This window comes from Staurois parvus, unplaced genomic scaffold (genome assembly GCF_062004578.1).
Source record: "Staurois parvus isolate SC_StPar_1 unplaced genomic scaffold, SC_StPar_1.0 ptg000549l, whole genome shotgun sequence".
Lineage (NCBI taxonomy): Eukaryota > Metazoa > Chordata > Amphibia > Anura > Ranidae > Staurois > Staurois parvus.
Window position 1 is genome coordinate 4,303,362 of NW_028318345.1, and position 12,832 is coordinate 4,316,193.

At 43.3% G+C, this 12,832-nt stretch overlaps 1 protein-coding gene across 1 annotated transcript in view; it reads left to right on the forward strand.

Moving 5' to 3' along the window:
• The window catches only part of LOC149451072 (transmembrane channel-like protein 2-A), a 133,591-nt gene that overhangs the window by 32,692 nt on the left and 88,067 nt on the right, over window positions 1-12,832 (forward strand). Inside the window, exon 7 of the mRNA XM_089691036.1 lies at window positions 10,903-11,009. Within this exon, the coding sequence (XP_089547162.1) occupies window positions 10,903-11,009 (107 nt within the window). The remainder of the gene's footprint in view (window positions 1-10,902; window positions 11,010-12,832) is intronic.

Below are 12,832 nucleotides of genomic sequence, written 5' to 3' on the forward strand. Positions count from 1 at the left end.
GCCCCCTTGGGTGTCTCCCATAGAGCAACTCAAATGGTGAAAACCCTGTGGAGGACTGGGGTACCTCCCGGATGGCAAACATCAAATAGGGTACTAAATAATCCCAACCCTTTCCATCCTTATCTACCACCTTCCTTAGCATTTGTTTCAGGGTTTTGTTGAACCTTTCCACCAACCCGTCAGTTTGGGGATGCTACACAGAGGTGTGCAACTGTTTTACCTTGAACAGCTTGCACAGCTCTTTCATCACCCGGGACATAAAGGGGGTTCCCTGATCCGTAAGCAGTTCCTTTGAAATACCCACTCGGGTGAACACGAGGAATAGCTCCTTAGCTATTGTCTTGGCAGAGGTATTTCGGAGTGGAATTGCTTCTGGATAGCGGGTGGCATAGTCGAGTATGACCAACATGTACTGATGCCCCCTAGCGGATTTCACCAGCGGACCTACCAAATCCATGGCAATCCTTTCAAAGGGGACCTCAATGATGGGAAGAGGTACCAGTGGACTACGGAAATGGGGCATAGGGACCGACTTCTGACACACAGGGCAAGAGGAACAGTAATTTTCTACCTCCTTAATGACCCCAGGCCAATAGAACCGCTGCAGTACTCTTTCCCGTGTTTTCTCCGCCCCCAAATTACCCCCAAGGATGTGTCCATGGGCCAACTCCAACACCAACTTCCTGTAAGGTCTGGGCACCACCAGTTGCTCAATGGTTTCTTCTGCCCCTTGAGCAACTCGATAGAGTAGGTCCCTTTCCACAAGGAAGTATGGATAAGCAGCAGTTTTCTCAGGACTCACTAGTTGGCCATCTACTTTTACTACATTTTCCCGGGCTTTTATCAGCGTGGGGTCTTTCAGCTGTTCGGTGGCAAAATTTTCCCTATGCACCTCTAAGTCCAAGAACTCCACAACCGGCAGATTTTCATCTGAGGAGGCGGGCTCCTCCCCAGTTCCTTGGGTCTCCCCAGCTAGTACCGACAAGGGGAACTTGGGAGAGACCTCACCACACTCAGACGCTTTCTGGGATTCACCTTCCTGGTCTGCAGGGGAGACAGTGGGGGGGTCAGAACAATCCCAGAGTTCCCAGAATTTTGGAAAATCCCTCCCCACAATGGCATCATGTGGTAAGTGAGGTACCAATCCTACCTGATGAGACAGGTTACCTTTGGGGGTCTCAAAAAACACAGTAGCCATGGGATACTCCCTAGTGTTCCCATGCACACAAATCACCGCCACCTTTTTATGCCCAGAGACCTCTGTAGTGACCATCTCCTCTCTTATCAAGGTTACCAGGCTACCTGAATCCAGCAACCCCACAATATTATTTCCATTAACAGTCATTTTGCACAAATGTTTCTCAGTGCCCGGGCTGGCCGTGCATACCACTGTCGCAAACAGCGACTGACGTCTATTGCTCAGAAAGTCACACTGCATAGGCTCATCCACCACTGGGCAATTAGCTGCAATATGTCCCTCTTGCCGGCAGCGGTAACAAATAATTTTTTTCACCGCTTCTTGCGGCCTTGGCCTTCCTGGCCGCTCTTGCCAGACATTGGGTAATACTCCCACCCTCTCACTCTCTCCACCCTCACCCCTTGTAGTCATCTTACCCGCCGCTGGGGATGGTCTGGTCTTAGGGTGGGAAGTCCGTGAATCTCTGGAAAAGGAGGTCAGGTTCTCAGTAGCCAAGTATCTCTCCACTAGATCCACCAGCTTGTCTGCGGTTTCTGGGTCTCCATGGCTGACCCACTTTTGAATAGTATTAGGCAGAGACCTTAGGAACCGATCCATGACGACACGTTCCACAATTTTTGGGGCTGTCAAAGTCTCTGGCTGCAGCCACTTCCTGCTCAGGTGAATGAGATCATACATCTGTGACCGGGGAGGTTTCCCAAGCCGAAAAGTCCAATTATGTACCCGCTGAGCACGGACAGCGAGGGTAACACCCAATTGGGCCAAAATTTCCGCTTTTAGCACATCATAGTTTTTGGCCTGGTCCGGCTCCAGGTCATAGTAAGCTTTTTGCGACTCTCCAGTTAATAATGGGGCCATCAATCCAGCCCACTGTTCTTTAGGCCACTTTTCCCTTTCAGCAGTCCTTTCAAAGGTGGTTAGAAACACCTCCGGATCATCCTCTCCAGTCATTTTTGGCAATAAACGGCCCACAAAAAATGATGGTGTTTTACCAGAATCATCACCAGCCTCAGTCTGCTGCCTCTGCTGGAGCTGCTTCAAAACAGCCTCAATTTGTTGCTGGTGTTTCTGGTCCTGTTGCACCAGCAATTCCCTATGGCGGACCTCTGCTTGTTCCAAGGCCTTCTGCTGGGCTGCAATGCTCTGCTGGAAACTTGCATTTGCCTGCTGTTGATTGGCATTTGCCTGTTGTTGATTGGCATTTGCCAGAGCCAACTGTCTGATTATCTCCTCCATGCTGGCCTTTAGTTACCACAACTGCCCGCATCCTCCACCATATGTAACAGGGTTAGCTCGGCAGCGGGTGTGTGTGACCCCCTGGATGGGTGCACAACACAAAAAGACAGGCACAGCACAACAACAGTGGAGGTGAAAACAAACAGGTGCAATTTATTTACAATATTTACAAAAAAATGGTAAACCAAAAAGAAACATCAAAATAAATCCTGGCCAACTTGGCTACTTACTGCAACAACCGCTTTCCCTAGCTACCCACTAGGTACAGCCTGCTGCTATACCTAGTTGCTAGTACTTGAAGGCCAGCCACACAGGCTTTGGTCTCTCTGCACACAGATAACAGGTCAGCTCCCCAGACAGTTCAGGCACAGATCTGGTTCCAGGGTGGAGCAACTCCCTAAGCACTCTGGGAAGTTTTATACAGGTGGTAATGAGCCCACTACCTTCAGCTGGGCTCATTACCTCAGTGCTGAAGGACTCAGCACTTCCCTCTAGTGGTACAAATCCCCATAAAGCCTGAACCTCGGACAAATATATCGTCCATCCAGGACGCAACCAGGTGATTTCACCTGCCTACTGTCACAATATATATATATATATATATACAGTATCAGTATATGAGCATGTTTCCTCTAAAATAGTACATTTGTTGACCGCTACCTCCACAGGAGCTGCTTGGTAGATTATGTTCTTTGTTTCTATGCTTCAACTCTGAGAACAACCTCAGCCCCACTGACACTAAGTTAAGCAAATGGATACTGCACTGCTACTGGGAACACAGATACAGTGATACCTTGAACTTAATTCGTTGCCTGACTCTTTTCGTGAACCAAGGCAAATTTTCCCATATGGCTCAATGTAAATAAGGTTAATCCATTCTGAACTTATTTTTTGTTTATTTTTGAATCACAGAAATATGAAACAAAGTACAGTATAGTACAGTATGAAGAGAGAAAACACTAACCTTGCTTGAGACGACTTCTTGCGTGGAGGACAGGAAGGCGGGTGGGAGGCGGTTATTGTTCGGAAGGAGAGTCCCCCTCCATAAGGACATTGGGGAGATCTCCTTCATGGGCTTGTTCCCCACCAGTGCCTTTTCTTCCTGTGTGATATAGATTCTAACAGAAGAGCCCTGTTTCATCACAGTTGAACACTTGTTGAGTGACCTATCCTTCTGCCTTTATGAATTCTACAAATTCTTTCTTGTAGGCTTTTGCAGCGGCCTTGTCAGAACTGGAAGTCTCACCATGTTTTGTCACACTGTGGATGCCACTTCTCTTGCGGAATTTTTCAAATCACCCTCTACTGGCTTTAAATTCTTCACTTGCTGCACTTGAGGATTTTTTTGCAGTAAATCACTGCAATTTCCTGGCTTTTTCACAGATCATAGCTTCGCTAATGCTATCACCTGTCAGCTGTTTCTCATTCAACCACACTAACAAAAGTTTTTTCACTTCTTCCAGCACTCTGCTTGGTTAACATTGTTACTCCTTTTGCCACATCAGCTCCTTTGATGGCAGCTTTCTTCTTCAAAATAGTGGAGATTGTTGACTTCGCCATCTTCTACTCAGAGGCCAGATCAGTCACATGAATACCACGGTCATGCTTTTCTACAATTTCATTCTTCAACTCAATGGTTACTTTTTCCACAACCTTATTCTTACCATTCTTGCTCTGCACATTCTTGTCACCTTCATTACTGCTCTGCACATTCTTGTCACCTTCATTACCATTCTGTACATTCTTTTGTACCACCATGCTTGCTCTGAATGTCCTTGTCACCTTCATTATCGCTCTGCACATTCTTGTCACCTTCATTACCACTCTGCATTTTCTTGTCACCTTCATTACCACTCTGCACTTTCTTTTTACCACCATGCTTGTTCTGCACATTCTTGTCACCTTCATTACCACTCTGCATGTTCTTGTCACCTTCATTACCACTCTGCACTTTCTTTTCAACAACATGCTTGCTCTGCACATTCTTCTCACCTTCATTACCACTCTACACTTTCTTTTTACCACCATGCTTGCTCTGCACATTCTTCTCACCTTCATTATCACTCTACACTTTCTTTTTACCACCATGCTTGCTCTGCACATTCTTGTCACCTTCATTACCACTCTGCATGTTCTTGTCACCTTCATTACAACTCTGCACTTTCTTTTCAACAACATGCTTGCTCTGCACATTCTTCTCACCTTCATTACCACTCCGCACTTTCTTTTTACCACCATTATTGCTCTGCACATTCTTGTCACCTTCATTACTGCTCTGCACAGTCTTGTCACCTTCATTACCATTTTGTACATTCTTTTGTACCACCATGCTTGCTCTGCACGTTCTTGTCACCTTCATTACCGCTCTGCACGTTCTTTTTACCTTCATTACTGACTGCACATTCTTTTTACCACCATGCTTGCTCTGCACATTCTTGTCACCTTCATTACCAATCTGCATGTTCTGGTCACCTTCATTACCGTTCTGCACTTCCTTTTTACCACCATGCTTGCTCTGCACATTCTTGTCACCTTCATTACCACTCTGTACGTTCTTGTCACTTTCATTACCACTCTGTACTTTCTTTTTACTATTATGCTTGCTCAGCACATTCTTGTCACCTTCATCATCGCTCTGCACATTCTTGTCAACTTCATTACCACTCTGCACAATATGGTTACGTTCATTACCACTCTGCATTTTCTTTTCAACAACATGCTTGCTCTGCACATTCTTCTCACCTTCATTACCGCTCCGCACTTTATTCTTACCACCATGCTTGCTCTGAATTTTCTTTGGAGCCATACTGGATGTCCAGTACAGTATGTGCTAAAAAGCACACAAAAAAAGTTTGCACAGGGATGTACAGTACAGTATTGTACAGTAGTTGCTAAAAAGCACACCAAAAAGCTTCTCAGTACTGTATGTGTCTTCACAGTACACTTTCAGTGTCTGTCTGTCTGTGACCGCGATCTCGCCTACAGGACACCTGTCAAAGCAGGGAAAGATGGCTACGGTTCATGTTTGTAAACTGAAGAGTTTGTGAAATGAAGCAAATTTTTGTGAATTCTTCTGTTCGCAAACCGAGTAGTTCATGAACAGAAGGGTTCGTGAACCAAGGTATCATTGTATATACACCCTGCACACAACTAAGGTTCAATATCAAAAAGCAAACATCAGACTGGTGTCACGTACCTTGTTGGGGGGCCTGATGTGGAGAGGAGGCGTCCTCTTACTACTCCCGCTCGGAGCCCCTGGTAGTGGGAACAGAGGGTGCAGAGCCAGGAGTGGCATGAGTGCCAGGTGGGTCTGGAGCTGATGGTAGGCAGGTGAAAACCCAGGAGATCCAGATGCAGGCCAGGTGCAAATGCAGGAACGTGGGTGCAGCAGCAGGTAGGTATGGCGGCAACCAGGATGCAGACTGGGAACGGACACAGGAGCGTAGATGTGGTAGCAACCAGGATACAGGCCAGGTGCAGATATAGGTAAGCATGTGCAGCAGAGTCAGACAAGCCGGGTCAGGATCAAACAAGAAAATCAAGTTCAAGGGGGCGGGCAAGCGGATAGTCAGGGATAAGTCGGGGTCGGTGCGGGCAGAGTTCTTTATTAGTCAGGGTCAGATCAGATACAGGCAACAGAATCAGGTTATGGAGTGCAGAATGTTATAGACCAGAAGGCATTGACTAAACTGTACTGGAGGTTTAAATAGCCTGCCTTGCGGTGACATGTACGCTAGTGCGCATGCACACACTTGCACACTCCTGCGCATGCGCACCCGCACACTCCTGCACGCTCCCGCGCATGTGCACTCGCACCTCCACAGCCAGAGGGGATCCGGCGCCAACGTTTGGCTGCACGGAGGAAGGATCCCTGACACTGGTCAGTGGTTAATGAATACAATATATTGTTACAGAGTTGCAGTAAATAGCAGAATACACATAAATGAGTAAGTAAAGGATTAGGTCAATCAGAGTTCACTAGACAATATATTCACTAGGATATACCAGCACACAATGGAGTTCTATGCAGCTAAATTAGAGTAAACCTGGTAATCCACACAATCAGTAATAAGTAATGGCATTAGAAAACAGTTACAGCAATGATAATCAGTACTGCAATAACTCTTCTGTGAACAGTAGGCTATATCCTATACTTTAGAGTGCACTCTATATGAAATGAAATTTAAAACACCCTGCTGGAAATCTGATACGCCTGCGCCTATGACCCCTGGAATGCTCTTGTCACTCCTAATGTCTTCCCTCTCTGCCTTCCTCTTTCCCTTCCTTTTCTTTTCTTTTCTTTTCTTTCTCTATACTCTTGGATTATTTTTCTAATACTAGTGGTCCCTCTTGGTTGGTCTTTACGTTCCCTTGGTTGTACCGAGAGGGGCTCGTCTGCTTTCAGTGGTTGAACAGTGTATTTTTGTGCCCTTCTTGTTAGTGATCTTGTCCAATATTTACTTTGTGTGAGCAACCTTAACCACTTGACCTCTAGAGGATTTAACCCCCTTAATGACCAGGCCTCTTTTTGCTACTCGGCGCTGCACTAATTCAACTGATAATTGCACGGTCATGCAATGTTGAACCCAAACATAATTTACGTCCTTTTTTCACACAAATAGAGATTTCTTTTAGTAGTATTTGATCACCTGTGCGCTTTTTATTTTTCGTGGTATAAACAAAAAAAGACTGAACATTTTGAAGAAAAACTGTATTTTTTACTTTCAGCTATAAAAAATATATAGTAAACTCAAACCTATTCATAAATTTAGCCCAAAAAGTATTCTACTACTTGTTTTTGGTAAAAAAAATCCAAATAAGTATATATTGATTGCTTTTTGTGAAAGTTATAGCATCTACAAACTATGGTATAGATAATGGAATTTACACAGTTTTTACTTTCTGACTGCTCATCACATTTCTTGAGGTGCTAAAATACCAGGATAGTACAAACACCCCCAAATGACCCCTTTTCAGAAAGTAGACACCCTAAGCTATCTGCAGAGAGGCATATTGAGTCCATGGAAGATTTATTGTTGTTCCACAAGTTTCTGGAAAATTACAAAAACATTTTTTTTTTTTACACAAAGTTGTTATTTAAATTATATATTGCTCGCACAAGCCATAGGCATATGTGAAATTACAATCCCCCAAAAAACATTCTGCTACTTCTACCGAGTATGGGGATACCACATGTGTGAGACTTTTTGGGAGGGTAGCCACATACAGGAGCCTGAAATCCAATGACCACTTTGAAAGCCTGAAGGTGCGTAACTTCATTTCACTTCCTCACTACCTATCAGTTTCGAAGGCCCTGAAATGCCAGGATAGCACCAACCCCCCCCCCCCCCAATTACAGTTGATAGACAATATCTTGATGGTCATTGCTATGGCTGTTTAGTGGAATTGATGCACGGTGATCAGTGGTGAGTTAGCAAGAGGGTCGCAAAACCAAGCAAATGGAAAAGGAAAAAAATAACTGCTTTCAAACAAAGGGAATTAGACTGTAGGCCAAAGGTGCTACAACAATGTAACTTGAAGGGGTGTGTCATGCACCTTGGAGATATATTGTGGGGGGAACAAGTTCAAGGACAGAGAGGAGGTCATATACCTGATCGGGCGGGCAATAAGACAAAGGAAGCCCCGGCACCCTAGTTTGCGGGAGTTTGTTTTGTGAGTGCATGGCAGCAGTTGCTGATCAGAAGATGTTGCACCAGGTCTTCCATTTCCTGGTGGAGGGTCAGGAGGTTCTGTCAGGTGATGGCCCAGGGGTGTAGAAGATGGATTCCATAATCCAATTAGGCGATGGAGTGCTTGGTGCCTTTGTAGGTTATTAGTAATTTTGTGTGATTAGCGCATTGATAAACTACTTTATGATTGCGCAGAGCCTTGGTTATGGTATTAAATTGTCTGCTCTGTTGGCAAGTGTGTTGCAATAGGTCTGGAAAGAGTTGTAGGTGTGCAAAGGGTTCAGGCAGGGTGCCCATGTTTCTTGCTTTATGCAGGAGTTGTTCCTTAGCATGGTAATAATTAATGCACAGGATCACATCTCTCAGAATTGTATCAGGGAGATAAGGAGGCTTGGGTAGGTGATGTATGCGATCAATCACTAGCTCTATATTCTAGAGATTTGATCAAACCCCTGACATATCCAGAGATATCTGACACTTGTACTTTTTCTTTGATTCCTCTTATTTTATATTGTTCTGAAAGGAGCTGTCCTCCCAATCTTACAATTTAGATTTGATCCATGTGCGTTCTTCCATGTGCTCCTCATGTGCATCAACTAGATTATTTACAGTCATGGAGAAATCTCCCATCTTGGACTCTATGTGGGTCACCCTCTCATCATGGTGAGAAATGTCAGAGTTAAATCAATGCGTCAAGGAAAACATATCACTTTGACGTGAACTTCCTAAGGACATCAACATTTGATCATCCACCTTAATTGTGGTGTCTAAAACTGGTTGATTGTTAGTGGGGAATGCAGCAAACAGATCATGCCCATGCTGGGTGCTGTTAGCGATCATAATGATATGGCTCACCTCTGAAGTGATGGTGAATGAGGTGTCCAGCTGCATTCTCGCTGTAGCAGGACTGTCTGTGGTTGGTGTACCCAGAGATGAGAAGGTAGAACCGGCTGCAGATGCTGAAGTTTCCATTGTGTTCTTCTGACAGTGTGGCTCAGGGAGAAGCTGTGGAGTGGAGAGCTGTGTGGTATGAGAGAAGACAGCTGCAGTCGCAGCGTCATCTTTCCTAGGTCTGGCTGTTGGTTTATAGAGAAAAGTTGTCAGCTTTTTAGGGTGTATATCCTCCTTTCTTTTAGGAAACATGCCACCTGGATAGCGTACCTGTCACATGCCTGATGAGGGGGTCATGCGTGCCCCGAAACATTGCACCTGTTCTGTTGTGATCTTTTCTGCAATAAACGTTTTGAACAACATTTGAAGATCCTTGGTGTGCTGGTGAATATGTGTGTTGATCTGGATAGTGTGGAAGTTCGGGCACTGGTTAGGAGCAGAAGAGCGCTATGGGGTGTGTGATAGCTCTGCTGTTCTTGGGTTGGCATTCTGAGCTGCCTCACTACATGTCCATGCTGCCCATGCACTGGACACGTTCCTTCTGTAAATATTTTGGTAGCTCCAGTGCATACAATGCAGAATGGAGTCCCCAATGGCCATACACTGCTTCAAAATTCTGATTGATCTATCTTGTCAAGGGAATTCTGGTCCTCTGATGGTAGGTGCAAGATTTACCATCTTGCTCCCCCCCTAGACCAGATCTGCCTGCTGAGTGGTCATTATCTCATGTAGTTGGATCAGACCCTTCATTCTCTTGAAACAATTACCCATGCCCTAGTGTGGCCCTATGTACTTGGGAATCCTGTCAAGAATGAAAGGGTCATTATTGCAGGGATGGTAGGTTGCCTGCTTTCTTCTGGAGTAGTACTACTGAGCGCTGCTGCTATACTACTTCCATCACTATTTTCAGAGATGCTCCATCTTGTTAAAAAATGTAAATTTCAAAGAAAATAGGTAATCAGATGAATGATCAAACAGGAAGTAATTAATTTGCAGTTTTCTAAAGAGGTACAAAGTTAGTAGCAATGGTGCAAAACACATGGGGCAAATAACATGCATACACTGAAGAATAATAAAAACAGGTTATGAAAGCTGAATAAACGTGGACTATTTACAGCACTAACTCTGTGACTCAATCAGGGTAACATGTGGCTGCATAGCATAGTCTCTATAAGACTTTATAACAACAGGGAGCCACGCTGAGAAATACTTCAGTAAAGCAGTACAGAACACAGCTACTTGTGGTTATTCTCATAAACAGCATTCCTCACAGTGAAGTACACGGTAGCAATGATAACACAGGTGAATAGCTGGAGAGATCGATTGCCCAAACAGCCAAGGTCCAGTCTGGGAGTAATTAAATACTAGAAGAGGAGAGGGCTATACTGTAAGTAACCATATGAAATATATGATATATCTATGCTTTTACATGCAATTTTTTTAAAGTTGGTGTCAGAGTCTCTGCCTTCGACCTAGTGCAATCAGCTTAAAGTGGTCGTAAAGACTCAAGGCTTTTTACCTTTCTTGCATTTTATTAATGAAGGTAAAAAACCTTCTGTGTGCAGCAGTGCCCCCCAGCCCCCTCATTACTTACCTGAGCCCCATCACGATCCATCAATGTTTACAACAGCCTCGGCTGTCCCGGACCATTGGCTCCCTCTGCTGTCAATCACAACCAGTCAGAAAATATATATATACATTTTTGTTCTTTTGGGTAGTTGTTTGAACTGAATGTAGTCTGCTTTATTTAGTAAAGTATTTTTTAAAACACCGCTCATAGTTACAGGGCAGCTCAGATTTCAGGTAAGAGAAATGTATCTGATAAATTAAAATAATTTTGTTCTATTTTGGATGTCAGTAAGTTAAAATAATGTTTTTGCATTTAAGGTCACTTTGGATCATCTGTGGCATCATACTTTATATTTCTCAGATGGATGTATGGAGTTAACTTAGTACTTTTGGGCATGGTGCTTGGACTGATTGTCATACCTGAGGCAAGTAAAAGGAAGCATTTTCCAAGCCATTTTGTTGCATTTGGCTGCTATAGATACCCTCCAGGGACACATTACCAGATTTTGTTTCCCATTGGGGTTTGTATTTATTATCTTCCAAATTCTAAACCTTTTGACCGGTTTGGCCAAACAGATCGAAAATCAAGGAATGTTTAAGTAACACTACCCTTGACTACAGATTGGAAGACCTGGAAAAAAAACATAAAAATTGTGAAAAAACAGTTTCCATTTTTTTCAAAGCCGTTTTTGTTTTTCTGGAAAAATTGGAAAAAAAGAAATCAGTGTGGGATATGTTATATTACAATGATAAGTAATATATCTATGATATGGTATTCAACCTGTATAACATTAAGTCTATAAAGTGATTGTAAAGGCTGAAGGTTTTTTACCTTCATGCATTCTATGCCTGAAGGTAAAAAACTTTCTGTATGCAGTATCCCCCCCCAGCCCCCCCAAATACTCACCTAAGCCCCCTCTTGATCCAGCGATGTGCACTGGAATCTCGGCTATCCCAGGACTCCCTCATCTCATTGGCTGAGGCAGCAGGAGCCAGGAGAGCCTACGGCGGACCCGAGAATAGGAAGATCTGAGCTGCTCTGTGCAAAACCACTGCACACAGCAGGTAAGTATAGATATGTTTGTTATTTAAAAAGAAAATTGCCTTTAGAATCACTTTAATGAAAGATTTCTGAGACTTTATGTAAAGTCTTACATTATTCTTAAATTCTCTCAGCTGAAGACAAGCAAATTCTGGAATACAGTTCAAGTAGCACTGTACTTCTTAATGCAGTTCTTAGACAAGATAAATATGCATTTCTGCCACTAGGGGCACTGCAAGGAAAAGGCTCCAGTTAATTTGCATGTGAGCTCCATCTTGTACCTCCTACAGTTGGGTGATTGTCGGGATACAGTAGATGATAGTTTCTGTCCTATCAAGCCTTCATTGAGGGTACATTTGTCTGACAAATTACTTTATATGTATAACCTTTAGATAATTCCTATTAATGTTCCCCACCATTACAGCATATTATTTACTTATAGTCTAGTCAGTAAATAGATTTTTCCCCTCTCAGTAAAATATTGAGAGCAACATCTAGAGTTTGGACACATTTCCTAAGTGCAATTTCTGCTGAGAGCAAAGCTGCAACTTACAAATATTGTGAGAAGAAATATTCTTTTCCAAATGCTTCAAGGATGACAAAACACATCCTGGCATGCCAGAAGGGCCCTAAAGACATAAAAAATTACTTTACGGAATGAAACGATGAGGAATATAATGAAAGTGCAAGTAGCTATTCCCTCCAGAGTTCTCATTCCAGAAACACTCTTTCTGCTACTTTGTGCTTAATCATAAAGTGTTTCTTCACCAGCAGCATCTTCAAGGAAGGAAGTGTTGCAAACCACAGCCTCCAAAAAAAATACACAATCCCTTCATTATAGATCAAAAAGACACCTGAAAATCGGGAGAACATTAATCAAGCTCTTCATAGAGCAATATACAGTATGCTTCTTGATCGGTATTGTCAGTAAGTAAAAATGCATATTGGCAGATAGCTTAGCAATTGTTATGAAGGAAGGGGTGGTGGTTATCTGTTTTCTTGATGCATACAGTCCTTGTTATTCCATTTGTAATAAAAAATACAATTTTAAAAAGCAATATTAGTTTCTTTACTGAATAAGCTGTACTTTTATTTCAGGCATATACACTGCATTTCACCTTCCCAGTGTAACAAAAGAACCTTCAATTTATAAAACTACTGCACACTGAATTTTGTTTGGTTTTAGCCCTCAAACTACAGTAACAG